The sequence below is a fragment of the Nelumbo lutea genome, chromosome 7 (genome assembly GCF_056320005.1).
Source record: "Nelumbo lutea isolate HS-2025 chromosome 7, American lotus-T2T, whole genome shotgun sequence".
Taxonomy (NCBI): domain Eukaryota; kingdom Viridiplantae; phylum Streptophyta; class Magnoliopsida; order Proteales; family Nelumbonaceae; genus Nelumbo; species Nelumbo lutea.
In genome coordinates this window covers 61,929,759-61,949,587 of record NC_142690.1, presented here as the reverse complement: position 1 = coordinate 61,949,587, position 19,829 = coordinate 61,929,759, and the positions used below count along the sequence as shown (strand labels likewise).

Sequence of the window (19,829 nt, the reverse complement as noted above, 5' to 3'; positions counted from 1 at the left end):
GTGTTCTCTCAATTGATTCCTGTTGCTTAACTACGTTTTCCACTTTCTGCGCAATAGTGGGTAGGGGTGTTCAAGGTCCGGTTCAGTGCAGTTTGGAAAAGACCTCAGATCAAACCAATAAATTACAGTTTGAAAATTTTCTAAATCAAACCAAACTGTTTTGGTATAGAAATCAAACCAAACCATTTTATTACGGTTTGGTGTGATTTCTAATACGATTTGGGGACTTTGGACCATTCTATCGTTCTTTAGGGCTTAACCCAATTAGAAAGCCCAAATAGCTCCCCTAAAAATTAAAACTTAAAACTTTTATTTATTTTTTTATTATAAAATAAAGAATTCATTATATATTTATATATAATTTAGGTTTACGATTTACGGTTTAATTCGGCTTATAAAATTCAATAAACCAAACCAAAATTACAAACCACACTTTAAAAAATTCTCAAACTGAACCAAACCGTTTACAAGTATAAACCAAACCAAACCGCAAATTCAATTTGATTCAGTTCGGTTTTGCGATTTGAACTGTATAATGAACACCCCTAATAGTGGGCATCCTCATTCCTCACCCTTAGAGCCTCTAGACCATGATGTATAGCCATAAAGAGGAATGGAATATCCATGGGCAAATTACCAACAGGTGCAGAAGCTGCATTGGATTTGGAGGGGATAGTTGTACTGGTTGCGAGGGATAAGCTTTGACCTTTCATACCATTTTAACTCGAGAATCCCATGTATAAATGTATATACAACTCCGAGTTCAAAAATTACCGTACAAAAATGAAATATCTCATATGATATGGCAATACAGAAAGACAGTTTGGATTTTTATCATTGTTACAAACTAATGATACTAACACGAAATTGAAGGAAAGATGAAAACGATGAGAAAGTAAACCGTGTCTGTAGTAAAACAAAATGCTTATAAGTCATAACAGAGGAGCTAACTTCAGCCTACAAAAATATTGAAAGGGAAATCCTTGAAATGGCCAAAATTGAAAAGAGGGTACCTCCGAGGAGGCATATTTGGAAAAAATTCTCCCTCTTCCTGGCGCTTAGGAAAGTGATGTTACAAACTATAACCTCCAAAATGGACTCGCCATCCAAAAAGAACACCTGATGAATACTAATGTTAGTACACGATAGATAGTGACGTGGAATAAACTCTCGATAAGATCAGCATTCCCCTCTTCTACTGTTTACATCAGATAAGAAGTGTACTAGTGTGCATGTGTGGTGCGTGTGCGTGTTTTGTCTGTGTCTGTGCATGCGTGCTTGTGGAAAGTTACACAGCCATGTCCAAAATCTTGATTTTGCCATTATAAGTCCTACAGTAGGCTGCAAGTTATAGATTTGATGCGATGGAATTAGTAGCTTTCTAACATACTTGTTTAACTTTATGTCAAGAAAGTATTCAAGTTTCAGCTCTAGATTGGAAATCATGACCATCGAATTTTTAGGCATTGCCTAACCTACATGAAAACCCACCAATTAAATGATCATGGATTTGAGTCTGAGGGCAGCCACTTTGTACGAAAAAATGCCTAAGGTTAGAATCATACCTAGTCTACCCCTCCCAAGACCCCAGATAGCTGGGACCAACATTGGGTAATGGTCTTCTTATAAGTTGGATGCTTGTTTCTTCTACTTGGATGCACACAAATGAAGTCTGACAGAAGTTTGTCAATAGTAATTAGGTATTTAGGTAGCAATTTCTATAATAGAAGGCATATTGACAAAACAACATACCGGCAGGCTGTTGAGAAAAGCCAATGTCAGGGATACATGGAATGTGCAGACCAATATCTTCTCCAATGAATTTGGAAGATATGCACCTAAAAATAATGCCCAGCGGGGTTGATATGCCGTTAATTGAACTGAATGTCCCATTGAATGCGCATCTCCAATAAATACAAAAGTCCCACCACAGTTGGTTATTACAGATTCAGTACCCTCAATATCTGCTGATGAATTTTCTCCTTTTTGCAAGCATTCCAAGGAATAAGGGTTTGAATATGCAATCTCAACCCATGTCACACCTGGAACCTGAGCAGGCATCAAGCAGGATTGGTCCTGTCAACATGAATAAAAGCATCCTCAGTTAACATTGAAGATTAGTCAATCTCATCAGGTTCCTAGCAAAAACATTGGAACCATTGAAGATTAGTCAATTTCATCAGGTTCCTAGCAAAAACTTTGGAACCATTGAAGATTAGTCAATTTCATCAGGTTCCTAGCAAAAACTTTGGAACCATTGAAGATTTAAAGAATTAAGTAATTAATACATAAATTCAATATTTAATTCAAAGAGAAAATAGTCTGCATTACTCATTCCATTTAACATTCCCCTTGATAGAACAAATTTCTACCTGTGAACATTCACAACTGCTGCTACTCGTAACAGCTGCTGGCCATCCATCACCACATTTCTTAAGCTTGACAACATGTTTGGCAGTCAAGCAGTTTGCACCCCACTTTCCATTTTCATGATAACCATTATCTAACAAACTTGAATTAAAGCAGGGAAACTTTACAAAGGCACTAAGCTCATCAGGACAAGCAAATTGGCTATCTTCCAGTTGAATCTTCACACTCTTGTCCAACAAAGAACTAGGAACACAATAACCCTTTCTGCCACCAAGAGTCAAGACACTTCTAGCATCATCTGAGTAATTTGAGCTTTGATGTGTCTGCTCATCTATCAGAGTGATCATCTTCATCCATTCATGGGGGTCATGAATGCGTATGCCATCCAATGACACAATGGAATCACCAGGAGACAAATACCCAAACAAAGGTGATGTGGAAGACAAGCCCAAAACCTATACCAGATTAATTGTTTTAAGAATGATCTGTTAAAGGGGTCAACATTGATATCAAAAATAAAACTACCTCTATGAAACAAGCAAAATCTGTATGGAGAAGTACCATGGGGCTTTCACCATGTATGTAAAGAGGAAATAAGATCAAAGGCAAGAAGATCAAGGCCAGCCCACAAACTGCACAGCTCTAAAGAGAAAGTTGAAGAAAATCAATACTCAATTCCAACAAATTAAAGGACAACATGCTCATGAATATCCTAGACATCAAAACCAACAATCTCAGCAGTGCGGAGGAGCTTATTTGATACCTAAGTTTTGTATTCATGTATATATAATGGGAATTACACTGAACAAGTATGGAATAGAGCTTACAACTGCATTATGCCAAATACCAGCACAATATATGCGAAGTAGAGAAGAGTGAGGCAAGCTCTGTACCACTTCATAGTTGAAAGCAACCAGAGCTCCGGGAAATATAATAGCAAGAAATATGGCAATATACTCTACTCGTATACCCTCACTGCTCTCAATTGAAGTGGTACCTACAGTAACAGCAATGAGAACCTGTTCTTACAAATATTCAGAAAATAAAAGCTTACATGCACCATTTTTTATAGTTAGATGCCACGCACCAATTTCTGTATCTTGCCCTATAATTTTATTACCAACACATAAATAACCAGTCAGAACAGGAGCATGTCTTACTCCACTAATCAGGAAACTCAAACTCCATCATGTTAGCCAATTTTATAATGAATGCATCAAAAGATACAAGCACAATAGCACAGCTTCAAATCTGAGAGTGGCCACTTTGGGCAAAAATGCCAAAGATTACAAGTCTTATCCAGTCTACCCCTCCCGAGAACCTGGTGAGATAGATGGGACCAAATTTGAGTAGTGGATCTTAATGCATTCAAAGAGAAACAGATTTTGACAATGAGATAAACGCCAAAATTTAATGATTTGATAAATCGTTCTGAATACTCTGACACAGAACTCCACCCATTTCTTCCACCCATGTATTTAACCATGTTTCTGTCAAAGTCTCCTTTGATCCTATTGACAGTCTCCCACTTGAGATCATCATTAACCTGCTTAAATCTCAACAGTCATTGGCTAAATCCAATTTACTAGAATTTCATGTTTGCTTACCTGTTATGAAGTGTAGGACAGGGTTAATCATCACTTTGCTTTGAACTAAATTTTTTCCTGCTTAGGATTCCCTTTTTTTTTACAGAGAACAGCATATTGTTATTTCATTAATAAAATAGTTAACCTCATACATTCCTTTAAATCGAATGCAGGAGACAAGTACTACAGATTCTTGCAGATTACACCTTTAATATTCTGTGCACCAACACTGATTTGTGCACTAACAAGTTTCCTCCCAGCCTGTAACACCTCAAAATAGGTTTTCCTAGGGGTGTCCACAGTTCGGTTAACCGAACTGTGGGCATATTTTGCAAACTGAACCGGTGGTACCGGTTTTTCCATTTCTCCAAACCGGTACCACGAGTTAACCGGTCCGCCGGTTTCGGTTTTTGACCGGTTCGGTTCTTCAGTTCTTCAGTTTTTCGGTTTTTTATATTTATAATATATATTATATAAAGGGTAATTGTCCAAAACCCACCATCACTTTTTATGAATTCTCTTAAACTCACCATAACTTTTCAAAACATCCAAAACTCACCATGTTAGTGAGATAACGGTAGCTTGACTAACAAACATTGCTAATTTACTATTTTACCCTTTATTAAGTTCGATTCATTTTACTATTTAACCTAAATGTTCAATCCATCACGCATGAGTGTGAATATTAAAATATCAGGACAGACGTGTTGGTATCGTTCTTGTGTCAAGAACACTCATGGCTGCCACATCATTGAGCGGGAATATTATATATGAAATATTCCACATCGTGAGTTGTATTGCAAGAAGAGGACGCGAGCACGGGAGCAATTAGAAAGAGAAGAAGAGATGCTATCATTGAAGGCATTAGAATGAAGGCTAAGCTTGCAAAGCTCGGTGAGTTTACCAAGATGGTCGGTGAGCAGATGGTGGAGTTATAGCAGGCAATGCCTCGCCAATCACAGGGAGAAGATGGTGTGGAAGCATCCCAGTCATGCAGATTGAGCTTGAATGATATCAAGGCCTGGATCTCAACTAGTGCTTCAGGACTCCTCTAGGCACAACATAACAGGGCGATGGTGGAGAAAACCATGAGGAGGAAGCGGATGGTGTGGTCAGTGAGTTTACTAAGGTGGTCAATGAGCTATAACGGTCGAGTTATAGCAAGCAATGCCTCGCCAATCGCAAGGAGCGGATGGTGTGGAAGCATTCCAGTCGTTCAACGCGGCAAGCGGGTCATGCAGATTGAGCTTGAACGATACCAAGGCCTGGATCTCAGCTAGTGCTTCGGGACTCCTATGGGCGCAACATAACAAAGTGGTGGGGGAGAAAACCATGAGGAGAAAGAGAAGTGCTCGTAGTGGTCGTCATGGGTGGTAGTAACGGTGGTGGCATGGCCATTGTCCAGTCAAAAAGAGTCTTGAAGAGAGAGAGAGAAAGAGAGAGAGAGAGAGAGGGAGGGAGGGAGGGAGGGAGAGAGCAGTAGCAGCAGCAACAGAGAGGAGCGTAAGTTAGCAGAGGTGGTGGCCAATGAGTGAATAGCTCTAAGCAGCATCTTTCTACGTTTCCTGGGTTCCCGTTTCCCTATAAACCTTGAATAAAAAAGAATAGAGAAAGACATTAGAAAGTGTAGGGATTTTGATGCGGACTGTTTCAGGAAACAAACAAAAATCACTGATAGAGTGAGGGAGATAGTGAGCGGGAATACTATATATAAAATAGGATTGGGCGCTTAAGGGCATTTTGGTCAAAAAATATTTAACAAGCTGACTCATCATTCAAGGGCAGTTTGGTCATGAAACTTGCATTTAGGTTGATGTGGACAACTTGGGTCAATGAACTTTAACGGTGTTCTAACGGATGGTGAGTTTTAGAAAATAAAATCTCATTGACATGGTGAGTTTTGGACAATTACCCTTATATAAATATATGTATAATATTATATTATAAATAATAAATGATATATAATATATTATAGATACTCTAAAAATATATAATATATAATTATTTATAAATAGATTATTATAAATATAATATAAGTATATATTTTTATATATATAATGAATATATATTTATATATAATATATAGAAAATGTGACATATTAAAAATATATATATAATATACATATAAATATATACCAGTCGGTTCGGTTAATGCCGGTTTTTTTGTAGGTTAACCGAAAACTGAACCAGTCCTTCGGTTTTTCAAAAATTCCAAACCGAAACCGAACCGACCGGTTCGGTTAACCACATTTTGCAGTTCGGTTTTTCGGTTTTTCATGGACACCCCTAGGTTTTCCCTTGTGATCCCTGCCCTAGCTAGAAAATCTGATGTGCTGTATTCTACTCTAGGGATCCACCCAAAAGATCAGTTCTGGCTGGTCATCAGTGCTCTTGTTTCTCTTACCAACAGGTCAAAGGCACTTCCCTTGACATAAACCAGTTTATAACCTTCCATCACTTGTGCCAGTAGGATATTTCCACCATTATCTCTGATAGCTCCTTCAATACCAGATGCTCCAGGATTACCTAAATAGAAGCCATCAAAACTCAAATTTATTCTGCCTTCCTCGGTGCCATCCATTTAGCAACCATCTGCTATCTTCTTAGAGAAAACCCCATAATTGTCTGCAAACCTTGCACTATCTCACCTATATTAACCCCCTTATTCTCCGTTCAAAATTGCTCAGTGAGCAATTCTCACCATAACAAGGTCTATCAAGAAATATACATTTTGTGTTAAGATAGACAGAAGACCTAGGGAACCAGGGCCCAAGATCACAGCCTCGGCCCATCAACATTTCGCATGTGATTTACCCACCATCAAGCAAGTCTGCAACTAAAGACCTATAAGCAGTTAGTTAGCAATTACACAGAAGCAGGAATTAATAGATCTATTGTAACCTGTGTGATACTATATACATGTTATGATGTAATAAAGAGACAAGCAGAGAATTATCCCCCCAATTTCCCCTTCTCTTCTTTCCTCCTCACTCTTCTCTTCTGGAGGTGATTCCCCTCAAAGGAACCCTATGATAAGTAGCTTCCTATCATCTGGTATCAGAGCCTGATCCCATGCCAAATAAGAAGCCCACCCCAATGGAATCAAAGGTGAATCAGTTAGAGCTGGAGCTCCACAAGGTGACCACTGATCTTAAAGACATTAAGGAGACTCTGTCCAAAGTGGTGATGAAATTCAACCAATCTCTCAGGGAGGAAGTCAAGAGAATGAACAGGAAGGGTTGAGCTCCAATAGTGGCCAACAAGTTGGATCTTGGTCTGGTAAGTCAATCAAACTGGATTTCCCCCCTTTCTTTTGAGATGATTCAAGCTCATGGATCTTCTGCGCCAAGCACTACTTTGAATATAATGAAGTCCCTAGACCAGACCAAGTGCCTATAGCTTCTATACACCTTGATGGTGAGGTGGCTCTCTGGTATCAATGGCACCGTGTTCCCATCCCAGGATGACTTGGGCTGACTTCACAGAAGTAATCTCTGTGCGCTTTGAACCCTTTGATTTCAAAGGTTATGATAAGGACTTGTATATGTTCAAACAACAGAGCACTGTTAGGGAGTACTAGGTTGAATTTGAATGAATGGCTATTCATGTCCAAGGGTGGCCAGAAAAAGCCCTGGTGGGTTGTTTTATTGGAGGGTTATAGGAGGAGATTAGATTGGAAGTAAAAGCCATGCAACCTATCACAGTGTTGGCCATGGCTGGCCTAACTCGGCTTCAAGAAGAGAATAAACCAGCTTAAGCGGTTGAACAAACCTAGTGGTTAAGTTAATAAACCGATAGTAGGGCCAAACAAGACTAATGGGCTTCTAGGAAAGCCCAACTAGGCCCACTATTCCCTTCAATCGTTTGGCCTAGCTGAAATGCAAGCAAGGAGGGAAAAGGGTTTATGTAATTGGTGCAAGGCCCAACAAGCCCTTTCGCTACAAACAGATAGCTGAGACCTAGCAAAGATGGATGATGATCCTAAGATGGACCAGAGTGGCCTAAGGCCAACACACCAAGATTTCAGTCCAGGCTCTCATTGGAGTGCCTTCTCCATGGACCATGAGCACAAACAGCCTGCTTGAAGGTTGCCACACGGCAATTCTGATAGATAGTGGCAGTACTATGAATTTTATCACATGTACTCTAGTTAAACAGCTGGAATCAAGGTGCAACTACCTCATCCTTCCTGGTCCACATGGCCAATGGAGGTCAGCTTAAGTGTGAAAAAATCTGCTTAGAACTCAGGTGAGAAGGAATCCCTTTATTGGTACAGATTGAGAGGGATTACAAAGCTGTTTGTGAAGAAGACTTGATCATGAGGTCTGACTTCCTATTATTGGAGTTTTTTTGCTGAACTGAAGTGAGAACAATATATGAGATCTGGTTGATAGTGTCTAAAACTTTTCCTGTGAAATATATTATGTGATTTGTGGAGTGAAAAAGAGTAAGAGGTGAATAGATTGGTGAATGGCTATTTTAAGACAGATATGGGTTGATTACTTCTAGTTACATAACTATTGTCTTGTGAGGTGAAAGAGAAGGGAACCCAAGTCTGCTATCATGTTGTCTAGTGATTTTAGTCTAACCAAATGACTTGTAAAAAATTAAATGGAAGTAATTATGATGTTTGGTTTAAGTCTATTGAAGTCTTTCTTACCACCAAAGGAAAAGTGAAATATTTAACTGATAAAAAACCAAAATTGAGAAGCCCTACATATTCAGCATGGATACAAGAGGATCTTCAGATCAAGACCTAGTTATTGATGTGGGCAGATAAGCAATATATATGCAGCACTTTAAGAGAACAACAATTCAAAGCTCAAAACAACAAAACCAAACTGGGTTTTTGTAGATTTCAGAACTGAACCTGAAGTATGACTCCTCCTGGAACTATTCTGCCATAATAAAAAACGGTACCAAGCACATAGTTGTCAAGGCAATGCCTAGGCTACAAGGCGCCCCCTTTGAGGTTTGCCTCGCCTAATCGCCAAGCAGTCTTGTACTATGTATTATAAAACAATTTCTTTATTTTTTGACATTATAATTATAAAATAGGCACTATTAAACTAAAATATTCATTTTGTGTGTTATATACTAATTTCCTTTTATTATTTTCTTATTTGTTAAGGTTTAATCGATACAAACATTTCTAAATGCTGTATTGAACCCTCAAAGACTTTAAAACCTGAACCAATAAGTAAGGAAGAACTTAAAATTTTGTCTAATCAACACATTTTCTACTACTACTACTACTACTTTATCTTTTCTTCTTTTCCTATAACAAAAATAAGGGTTCAGCCCCTATATTTTTTGAATTTTCTTTTCCTTCTTCTCATGAATATGTTGATTTTCTATACTTTAACATGAACTCTATACTTTCATGTGAAAATTATGAATAATTATAAAGGAAATATGGTTATGGCACATAGGGAACTGCCCTAGGATCTATGTTTTCTACATTAAAAAAAAAAAATCCATCACCTAGGCATATGACAAGACGCCCCCCCCTGTCGCCTAGCCTCGCCTCGGTGCCTTGAAAACTATGTGACCTCTTGCGTGGACACGAAGAGATAAAGGGATTGGAAGGCAATCGATGGGCTGAAGCCTCAAAACCCAAGCTCCCAATGTTTCAAAACCTTAGCTCGGAGTGAGCTACAACTCAAACACAAGAGAAAGAACTAAAAAAGTCCCATAGAAAACAACCCCCAAGCCCCAGCTCCTTTATAAGACTCAATAGCTTGCAAGAGAATCCAACTAGAATATTTACTGATAAGCCCTTAGAATGCCCTCCTTCACAAAACAACTCCTTAAGAACAAAAATAACTTCAAAACAATCCCTTAAAATATAACTTTAGTTACAAAAACACCTAAGGGACGAAACTGCAATAGTGGTCCACCCAACTGCCCTTGACCAAATCTAAATTATGAAATGATAAAAATACCCTTGGACCTGAACTCACTAAATGCCCTCCAAGACAACCATTTGAAACCATACTACAAAAAAACAAACAAATATATTACATCATCGTTCCTTTTTTATTTTTTTATTTTTTGGCTCTTCAGTCATGGAACTCAACAACACCAAGAATAAGCAGCAAATTGATCTTCCAATGATACTTTCAAAGTTCAAACAGATTTGGAGCAGGTGAGAAGATTAATATTCTAGCAGCAACAATATTAATCTTTTTTTTTTGGAAAAGGTAAAGTAATATTTATTGAGAAGAAATTACACACAGGAGGCTGAGATCAGTCCCAGAACAGGCCGACTGATCAAATCAGCAATTACACATTCCACCAGGAACTAGAAAGAAAAACAGCAGACACATTACAATTTCTGAAATCCTCGGACACAGACACCCAAAACATCAGTTTGCCCACCGTTTTCTGAATTAGCTCTTCCAGACTTAAAGTCTTGCTGCAGAAAATCCTTCTATTCCTCTCAGACCAGATGGACCACAACACAGCAATTGGAACCGTCTTCCAAACAGTCTTCTTTTTCTTGCTCAGACCCATAAGCTTCCAGCAACACAACAGCTCCTTAACCGACCTCGGCATAACCCAATTCAAACTCATAGAGCTGAGGAAATGGCTCCACAGCTGAGCAGAAAACGAGCAGTGGATGCACAAATGATCAGTGGATTCAGCATTACTCCCACACAGACTGCAAGACAGGTCCAAAATCCGAATGCCCCTTCTCTCTAGGTTAGCTCTAGTGAGACATTTATTAAGAGCCATAGTCCAAACTAGGAAGTTAGATTTAGTTGGGGTGGTGGGATTCCACTCTTGACAGTCAGGGAAATCAGGAATACCCCTACTACAGAGATTAGAAACCAGAGACTTGACAGAAAACACACCATCTGAATTCCACTTCCACTGCCACTTATCCTCTGAACTGTAATCCAGCTCATGATTCTAAAGACAGGACAACAGACTCAAAACCTCATCCACCTCCCAATCAAAAAGATTCCTTCTAAATGTAGGAGACCAAAGAACTGAACCGCCAGATAAACTATAGCACTCTGCAACTGAAGCCTCTTGATCCGAAGCACACTGGAAGAGAAGAGGGAAGGAATCAACAAGGGGTTATCTGAGCACCAAGAGTCCTTCCAGAATTTGGTCCTGCTACCATTGCCAACTTTAATTGAAACCCCAGCAACCAGAGCTGAAAAATTCTTCATTATCCCTTTCCACAAAGATTTACCCCAATTGGGAGGAGGGTCCCTCGTTCTCCAATTACCCCAATCCACACCATATTTGCTAGCAATGAGAGATCTCCACCAGGCATCATTTTCTACTGCAAATCTCCAAATCCACTTACCAAGGAGGGCAGAATTAAAAGATTTCAACCTCATTATGCCTAACCCCCCTTCATCTTTGGGGAGGCAAACTTGCTCCCAACTCACCAAATGCACTTTTTTCTCCTCCTCCCAGCCTCTCCAAAGAAAGCTCCTTTGAAGCTTTTCAAGCTGATCTGCAACATTGTTTGGAATAGAGAAAAGAGATAGGAAATAGGTGGGTAAATTGGATAGAGTACTCTTTATCAAAGTCACCCTAGGCCCAAAAGAAAGGTATTTTGCCTTCCAAGAAACCAACTTTCTTTCCATTCTCTCAATTACTAGGTCCCAAATTGCAGAAGAACCACCATTCACTCCCAGAGGGAGCCCCAAATATTTGACTGGAAGAGACTCAATCTGACTAGCCAAGATACAAGTACAATCTGCTAAGTTGGGAACCTAACCCACCGTGATAATTTTGCTCTTGTTCCAATTGACTTTTAGACCAGTAATCACCTCAAACCACGAAAAGATACCAAGAATTAACTCCACCTGTGAGGGGGAGGCATCCACAAAACATAACGAATCATCTGCAAACTGGAGAATACTCACCTTTTCTCCCCCCGGAGCAATTGCAAAACCTTCCCACTCACCAAAAACTGCAGCCTTCTTACAGAATAAAGTGAGGATCTCCATTACGCATATAAAGAGTAGAGGAGACGGGGGATCTCCCTGTCTAAGACCCCTGGAACTATCAAAGAAGCCAGCGGACTGTCCATTAACCAAAACTGAGAACTTTGGAGAGGTGATACAAACTTTAACCCAGTTCCTCCATTTCTGCCCAAAATTCATCTGTTGTAACACAAGATCAACACATCTCCAATTGACATGACCATAGGCCTTTTTAATATCAAGTTTGCAAATCAGCCCTGGGGGATCCTTCTTTTTTCCTGGAATGAATGAGCTCATTGGAAATGAGTACAGAGTCCAGCATCTGCCTACCTGGAACAAATGCACTTTGGTTATTTGAAATGACACTTCCAAGAACCCCTTTCACTCTCTCGGCGAGAACTTTAGCTAAGATTTTGTAGAAGCTGTGCAGAAGACTAATCGGCCTGAAATCCTTAATACTCACAACACCTTCAATCTTTGGAATGAGGGTTATAAAGGTGGTATTCAGACTCCTCTGCAAGGAACCCCTCTCTTAGAAGTCCTGGAAAACATTCAGAATATCATGTCTCACCACATCACAACATTTAATATGGAAAAGGTTTGTAAGACCATCAGGCCCTGGAGACTTCTCATCAGCCAACAACTTGATTGCTGCTTTTATTTCCTCCTCCGTGAAGGGTCTTTCAATAAGAGATGACTGCACATCACTCAACTGATTGAAAGGAAGGGACCTAGGAAAAGGTCTAAAGGACCAAGACTCCTTGTACAACTTTTTATAAAAACTAGTAGCCACTAACTTCATATCTGCCTCAGAGACACCCACCCTGCCTTCTCCCTCCAACCTGGTTATTACAGAGGCTCTAGTTCTTGCATTTGCCATTTTGTGAAAAAAGTGTGTATTCATGTCCCCCTCTTTCAGCCAAGCCACTTTAGCTCTTTGCCTCCATTTGATTTCTTCCAACACTGCCAGTTTATCAAACTTCATCTTTGCCTAAGCTCTTTTTAGTCTATGCTCCTCAAAAATAGAACCCAACTCTTCAACTGAATCAATTTCCTTTATGGTACACAGAAAGGCTTTCTTTTCAGTATCTAAACTCATATTTTTCTCCAATTTCCAAATCCTTAATATTGCTTTGGTGGCCCCCAATTTTTTTGCCAGAATGAAAGAACGGGTACCCAATACCTGCAGATCATCCCAAACAGACTTCAACAAAGGAACAAGAGTGGCATCCTCAAACCAAGCATTCTCCAATTTGAAAGGGACTTTTGCTCTATCTCTGACACCACAAACCAGTTGAATAGGAATGTGGTCTGAAACCGGCCTAGGAAGGGCAATCTGCTTGAATTCTGGAAAGAAATCTTCCCAATTAGAAGTAACTAGAAACCTGTCCAGCCTCACAAGAGTGGGGATGTCTTGGTTGTTGGTCCAAGTAAACCGGCTACCGTGAAGGGGTAAGTCTTGAAGTTCAAATCTGTAAATGAAATTGGCAAACCGAGCCATATCCCTAGATCTTCTCCCTCTAGAGCTTCTCTCATCCGCAGACAAGGTGACATTAAAATCACCACCAATAACCCAAGGGTAAGATAAACTTCCCCTCACCACGGCCAACTCCTCCCGCATACTTCGATCGTTAGGACCATACACATTAGTAATTTGACAAACATTGCCATCTACAAACTTCAAGACTAGGGAAATTGAAAAATTTTCAATATGATAGGAAACCAAACTGCAAACCATCGGATCCCACATGCTCAACAACCCCCCTGCACTCCCAACTGCTAACTTTGATCTCCACCTAACATCTCCCTCCCCCCAGATGCTTCTAACCACACAACCTCAACACTATCCAACTTAGTTTCTTGGAGCAACACAATTTTTTACCCTAACTTCTTCAAAGACTCACACACTACAAGCCTCCTTCTACCCGACTCCAAACCCCTCACATTCCAAGATAGCAACTTTAACTCCATTATAGACCACTAAAGCAAAAGAGAGCTTGGCACTCAAGCCTTTCTCCCCCCCCCCCCTCACACTCCCCTCACTACTACCTGCTTTGTCATTTAAGCCCCAAATCAGTCGCATCATTCTCTGCTTTTCTTATATTTGTTACCCCCTTCTTTGCTTCAAATTTCTCCCTTGCCACAAGCACTCTTTGCTCAATTCCCTCCAAATATTTGATTGTCTCCTCTTCCAACCCTTCTAAAGAAATCCCTAGAAACTTACCCAAACCCAACATCTTTGAAGAGACCCAGGAAGAAGCACATGAATTCACTGGTTGTTTACCTACTAGACTTGGCTGAGCTAGCCTCAAACTACTGATCTCTTGTGTCTGCACTTCCAATTCAGCACCCACAGCAGTGGCACAGAACTTGCTACATTCCGCCTGGGATCTAGCACCCTCTTGATCATCTCCTCCACCTTCGGCCTGAGAATCTGAAGCCACCATTGTGATCGGATCCACCTCAATCAGCTCATCTTCCATGTGTAGAATAGCGAACAGGTTGGTCTCCAGCTGAGACCCAGCCCTAGTAGAAGCAGTCGGAGGGGGCATAGGCTTCACAACAGGCGAACAGAGGTCCAAAACTCCCCCCCCCCATACACACACACACACACACACTTCTTCTCCCTCCGCAGAGTGTTCAAAAATTGGTCCTGAGAACCCCGAATGGCCCCTGAACCCGTCAGTGGTTGGATGAACCAACCAGGGGTTCTGATATTTGAGCTACCGTGCACCCTTCGACCCGGAGGGGACCTAGGCTCACTATTTGCTTTGGGCCCAGGCCCAACCACCGAATTACAGGGAGCAAAACCCGACTGGGCTGGAAGGGGTGAGCCAGGCCCAGACCCGTCTTCTAAGTTGTCTTGGGCCACATGGGACTCGAAAAGAAGGGGCTGGTGGTCCACTTTCTGAGTACTTAACGAGCAGCCCTCCCTAGGTGCCAGATGTAGCTTGGCCAGACACTCCCTGATCAGGCCTTTAATAGCTTCTACTCCCAAGGTTTGCCCCTTGTCTCCCAAATTTGAAATCCGACCTCCCTTTCCACTGGTTTCATCAAGTTCATCTAGACCCTTCGCTGTCACTGAAATCGGACAGCTCAGAAGAAAGTTGAGGTCTGCACCATCTTCCCTACCACCGGTCGCTGGAGAATTTGACCGAGTACGAATCTTATGAAGTCGTGCTTCTTCAGACGTGCGAGGAAGAACACTTTCACTAGAATCTTCCAAGACCAATGTCTTGGTGCAATCTGAAAACCCATTCTCTTCTCTCTGAACATTGCTAGGCTTCTCTTCTCCCCCTCTCCATCTACGAACATAAAGCAGAAGCTCTTGCCATATCTGGAGAGTGAACAACACTTCCCCCGCCACCACTTCGATCTTTCTCGGAATTAGATCCCCCTATGAACTTTCATTCTTACCCATTCGCAAGTCACAATCTCCAGAGGAGAGTCATCCGTCTCTATGAAACCCTCGCAAGCATCCCCTATTGCCCTTATTACGCTTGGACACCAAAGAAGGAGAGGGAGGCCAAACACCCTAATCCAAATCGACTTCAAATCCTCCCCTATTGCCCTTATTACGCTTGGACACCAAAGAAGGAGTGGGAGGCCAAACACCCTAATCCAAACCGACTCCAAATCCTCCCCTTCAGCAAAAGGGTTTGGGTAGTAGCAGCCCACACTCGCACACCACCAGTCCAGCAAGAGGGGATTTCTCCCCAACTGCGAAGGCCCATTTTTTAACACCCAATCTGCACCAGCTCTCGAAGGACAGATGAAAAGGAAGAGGCCATCTGCCATTTTCTTCACTTTCACTCCCCCTACCTCCCTCCATTGCCTATTTGCCCAGATCTCCACTTCCCTAGTCCCCTTCCCCCACCAGAACCTCCCCACCAAACAATTCCACAAAAACTCCCTTCTCGCATTTACCACCTGAGAGTCCATCACTACCACTCTTTTACCACCGACCCTCTTCACCTCCAACAACCCAAAAGCAGGCCAGACACCTGCTGCCGCCGCATCACTGTAGGAGAGATTGGTCCTTGTCCACCCTTCTTTCTCCACTCTTCGGTACCAGTTGGAAGCTTCCCATCTTCGCTTCTCTCCAACAGATTTGCTGGAAGGGTAGTGGCACGCCATAGAGACTAGGGAAAACCGAAGGTACACACCTCACTTGACCATACACCGACGTTACCAGATCCCTTCATCGGAGATGGAGACCTTCATCGGATGGTACATTAATCATATTAATCAATTGTTTTGTCATTTTTTTAATTTACAAAAGGATAAAAATCTTGAGGAGTACCACTCACAAATCATAGGACTTTGAGAGGAACTAAACATCTATCAGTCCATTATCTCAGACATTATGGTTTATGGAACAACAGAAAAAGGATTTTTACATGGAAATTTTTTTATATGGAATTGAGTCAGAATATGAACCAGTGCTGTCTCAGATCCTAGGCAGCTTAGCATTACCATCCTTGGAAGAAAAAGAAATACACCCAGAAACAGACCTTGCAGCAGCAGCAGCATGTCCAAATTCATGAACCACTACAGATATCAAAGTCGAGAAGACCATAAGCCCAGCATCTATGACTGATATGCTTAATCCAGGAAGCTGCATGTATAAATGCAAAATTAAAACCAAACAACATCATGTACAGTCTAACACAGTATAACCAGGACAAGACCAAACACCTACCGAAGGAGAGAAACCAAATAATAGTCTATTTAAAAGATTCTTAGGCTCAGAACTTCCACCATATAATTTTAATGGTCTGGCTGATTCCCAAAGTAGAATCTGGCAACCATGAAAAGTGAACAAATGATAAGAATAGTGAAATGTCTGCAAGAATAAGCAGAACTAATCCTTATCCTGCTTTTCTCATATAATTAATATATGTATTTTTTTTTTCATTTTCTTTTCACAATGATCTTGTTGCAAAAACTTCAATCCCTTTCTTTTATTAAAAAACCATTTATGTAAGTTGTATTTATAGTGACCTTTGTCATTGACATGGAATTAATGTTCCTAACTATATTAATTAGAAGGACATGAATATGAAAAAGGATGTTGTTTTCTTGGTTTTACCAGAGATACAACAACTAATGCTGTCAAGCTAAAACCAATCCCTATTGTAAACCAAGCTCTTAGGCACCTGCCAGATACCAGACAAATAAGAAAGTTACTGTCTTTTCTTTTTATGGTAAGAGTAACAAAGTATAAGAAAATACTTCCTTGCATTTTCTTCAAAAGCTACTAGATAAAATCTCCTTACACAGTAAATGAGTTAGAGAAAGTTAACTAAACCTTGCATGCTTTTGCCCAAAATAAAAGAGAGGATCATTCAAGGAAGAGAACTTGAAGTCGCAGTACCTGGAATAACAAATGACAATGAGGAGTGGAGTGGAGACTGGAAAGGCTTAAAGCAAGAGATCAAAACATGAAAACCAGTGATGTACCAACAGGAAATGGTATTAGCGGGGTGATGATTATGATGATTATGATAACGATGATGCCTTGAGCTCAGAGGCAGTAGACTGTGTCCCCTTCCAGACCTTCTCACTCGCCTTCCACCCATCACCATGCTCTCTTCTGCCTCCGAGAATGAAAATAAGAGAAGGTTCCTCAATGTTTCTAAGCTCGGACCAAGCGCCAAGGATCCGGAGGAGTATAGGACTGCTTTGACAGTTAATCCAAAGTTGGTAAAGCAAGCGACTGACGATGTTCACCTTGAACACGAGCCACCAATGTAGTACTAGTAAAGGATCAAGTGGCAACACCTGCAGCACAAGCAAATTACGCCAGAGAGGGCCAAACCTTGAAGAGACATAATTCCATTTTCCCCTTTAAATCAACTTAGCACCATTTCATGTCAAGCACCAAAAGGAAAATGAGGAAGTTTTGGATAAATGATTAACCAGTGCACCACAATTGGTTCATAGATGAATGATTAACCGGTATTTACTCTAAAAAGAAACTCATCCATAAGAACACAGCTCAGTAGAATGAGAGTTGAGTATCTAATACGTAACCCAAGATAGCTGAAGCCCCGAGATTACAAAGGAAAATTAGAAAACGGCATTCTTTTTTCTTTTGTTTGTACATTAAAAAAAAAATATATCCCTTGAGCTTGATCATTGAAATTAAAAATAAGCACAAGTATCAAAGAAATTCATCTCAATACAAACAAATAGGAAAACTCAATCTGGATGGCTCCGACTGAAACCAGAAAATAGGAAGAAAAAGCTTACCACTTGAAACCCTTGGAAAGATAAAAGTCCGGAAACCCTTGCCTATACCAAGTTGGAGTCGGTGAAACTAGCAGTATGGCATTTTTTTTAATGTGCATAGTATGGGTAGTTGAAGAGTAAAAAGCGCATTGCACAAGCAAGGAGAAGGACAGCTGCTGAAATTGCAAAATACTTGAAAATCCCTTTATTTGAATCAATGCAGAGCCATGGAATAACTTTGCCGAGAATGCGGATTAGCTGAACGCCTCTCGCTTTTGTACGGGCTATGTGTCCAATTGTAAATGTCCACGTAAATTTTATATGTTCATACCCTATCCCCTGTGCGAATAACTCAACGGTTTGGAACTTTTTATTTTCAATCTCCTCTTCCTTCCCTAACGGCCTAAACCCCTGTTCTTTCTTTTTCTCCCGCCTCTATATTCTACTCTCCTCGCCGGCCACCGGTGGCCCTTCTCTTTCTCTCTCTCTCCAAATCCAAGTTATACATTTTCTAATTCCTAGTATAAATCCTAATTCAACAGCTTAAAAATCCCTTAACATAGTGATGATGTGTGATCTGGTTGTTCCCTAAGATAACTTGGATTTCAAGCTAGAGATGTTGCCCGGTTGAGTTGCAAGAAGAGGATGCAAGAGATAAATTACCAGCCCGTTTACCAGAAGATAGACTCCAAGTAAGATGATAAGGCTTATCTAGGTCCATTCGATTCGAGCAGTGAAAAGATAAAATCCGCCAACGTACTATATGATCCGAGAGATCAGAGACAGTTGGCTTGCTTCTAGGAGGCCACGTGACACCTCGACAAGTTGGTGGATGTAATGAGCTACTCGTGCCTCGATCTAGTGGGGTAACTTGAGGTGCCCGAGGTGACTAGGATCGTTGAGGTGTCTGATGTTGTTGAAGTGTTGTCATATCATTCTGTCACTCCACGTGTCACCACATCATTGGATGGGCCAAATTATCTCTAACCAATTGCCCACCACTTTGTCCATTAGAGAGAGTGTAGTCTCAATCATTCACTTTGCCCGACAAAGGGGTTGATCATATCACTATAATCACCCACTAAAGTGATTTCTTAGGCTGTCCCAACATACCCAGGTTTTGACTCCCAAAGGATCTCACTGATTGACATATAAAAAACAGTCCAATCTGACATCTAGTGCAATACCAAAATCAAGTCTAGGGGTTAGGTGAAACTTTTCAGTACTGCCCATCAGTCTCCAACCCTAGTAACTGAGACAAATTACCCCAACTTCTTTGACAACACATTAGTGTCAGCCTTGGGAGGATAAACTCCCCAAGTCTATCCAACGGCTGAGAATATTCTAAACAAACACGAGTCTCATAAGTGTCCAGTTTAAGGGGTAATTACACATAAACACACCAACCATAACATGAAACAATTATGTATTTTTATTCACCTTCTTGATCTGATCAAAGGGTTTTGATGTATCTCCCCAACTATTTCTCTTCTTGTCTAAACTCCTTGAACTTTTCGAATGATTCAGACTTATGTCTCATTAGGTACATGTAACTATACCGAGAATAATTATCGGTGAAAGTTATGAAGTAATAGTGTTGGTTTTGTGTCCTAACATTCATGATACCACATACATCAATATGTATCAGGTCAACTATGCCTATAGATCTTTCAAACTTACCCGTAAATAG

At 40.6% G+C, this 19,829-nt stretch overlaps 1 protein-coding gene across 4 annotated transcripts; it reads right to left on the bottom strand.

Annotated features, from left to right (window-relative positions):
• Positions 1 to 770: 770 nt before the first annotated feature.
• LOC148846688 (Peptidase M50 family protein) lies at positions 771 to 18,757 on the bottom strand. Of its 4 annotated transcripts, none has more exons than XM_088955678.1 (11): positions 18,161 to 18,757; positions 17,369 to 17,689; positions 17,217 to 17,282; positions 16,998 to 17,064; positions 16,608 to 16,706; positions 16,420 to 16,523; positions 3,198 to 3,345; positions 2,932 to 3,012; positions 2,373 to 2,825; positions 1,753 to 2,076; positions 771 to 1,119 (listed from the first exon to the last, which is right to left on the bottom strand). In XM_088955678.1, the coding sequence occupies exons 2-11, from the start codon at positions 17,491 to 17,493 to the stop codon at positions 958 to 960; spliced, it is 1,629 nt and encodes a 542-aa protein (XP_088811804.1). In that variant the 5' UTR covers positions 17,494 to 17,689; positions 18,161 to 18,757; the 3' UTR covers positions 771 to 957. The 4 variants fall into 4 exon arrangements, with proteins under 4 accessions (XP_088811804.1, XP_088811806.1, XP_088811807.1 ...); XM_088955680.1 differs by having other exon boundaries at positions 3,264 to 3,345; XM_088955681.1 differs by lacking the exons at positions 16,420 to 16,523; positions 16,608 to 16,706; positions 16,998 to 17,064; positions 17,217 to 17,282 and having other exon boundaries at positions 3,198 to 3,367; positions 17,283 to 17,689.
• Positions 18,758 to 19,829: the final 1,072 nt, after the last annotated feature.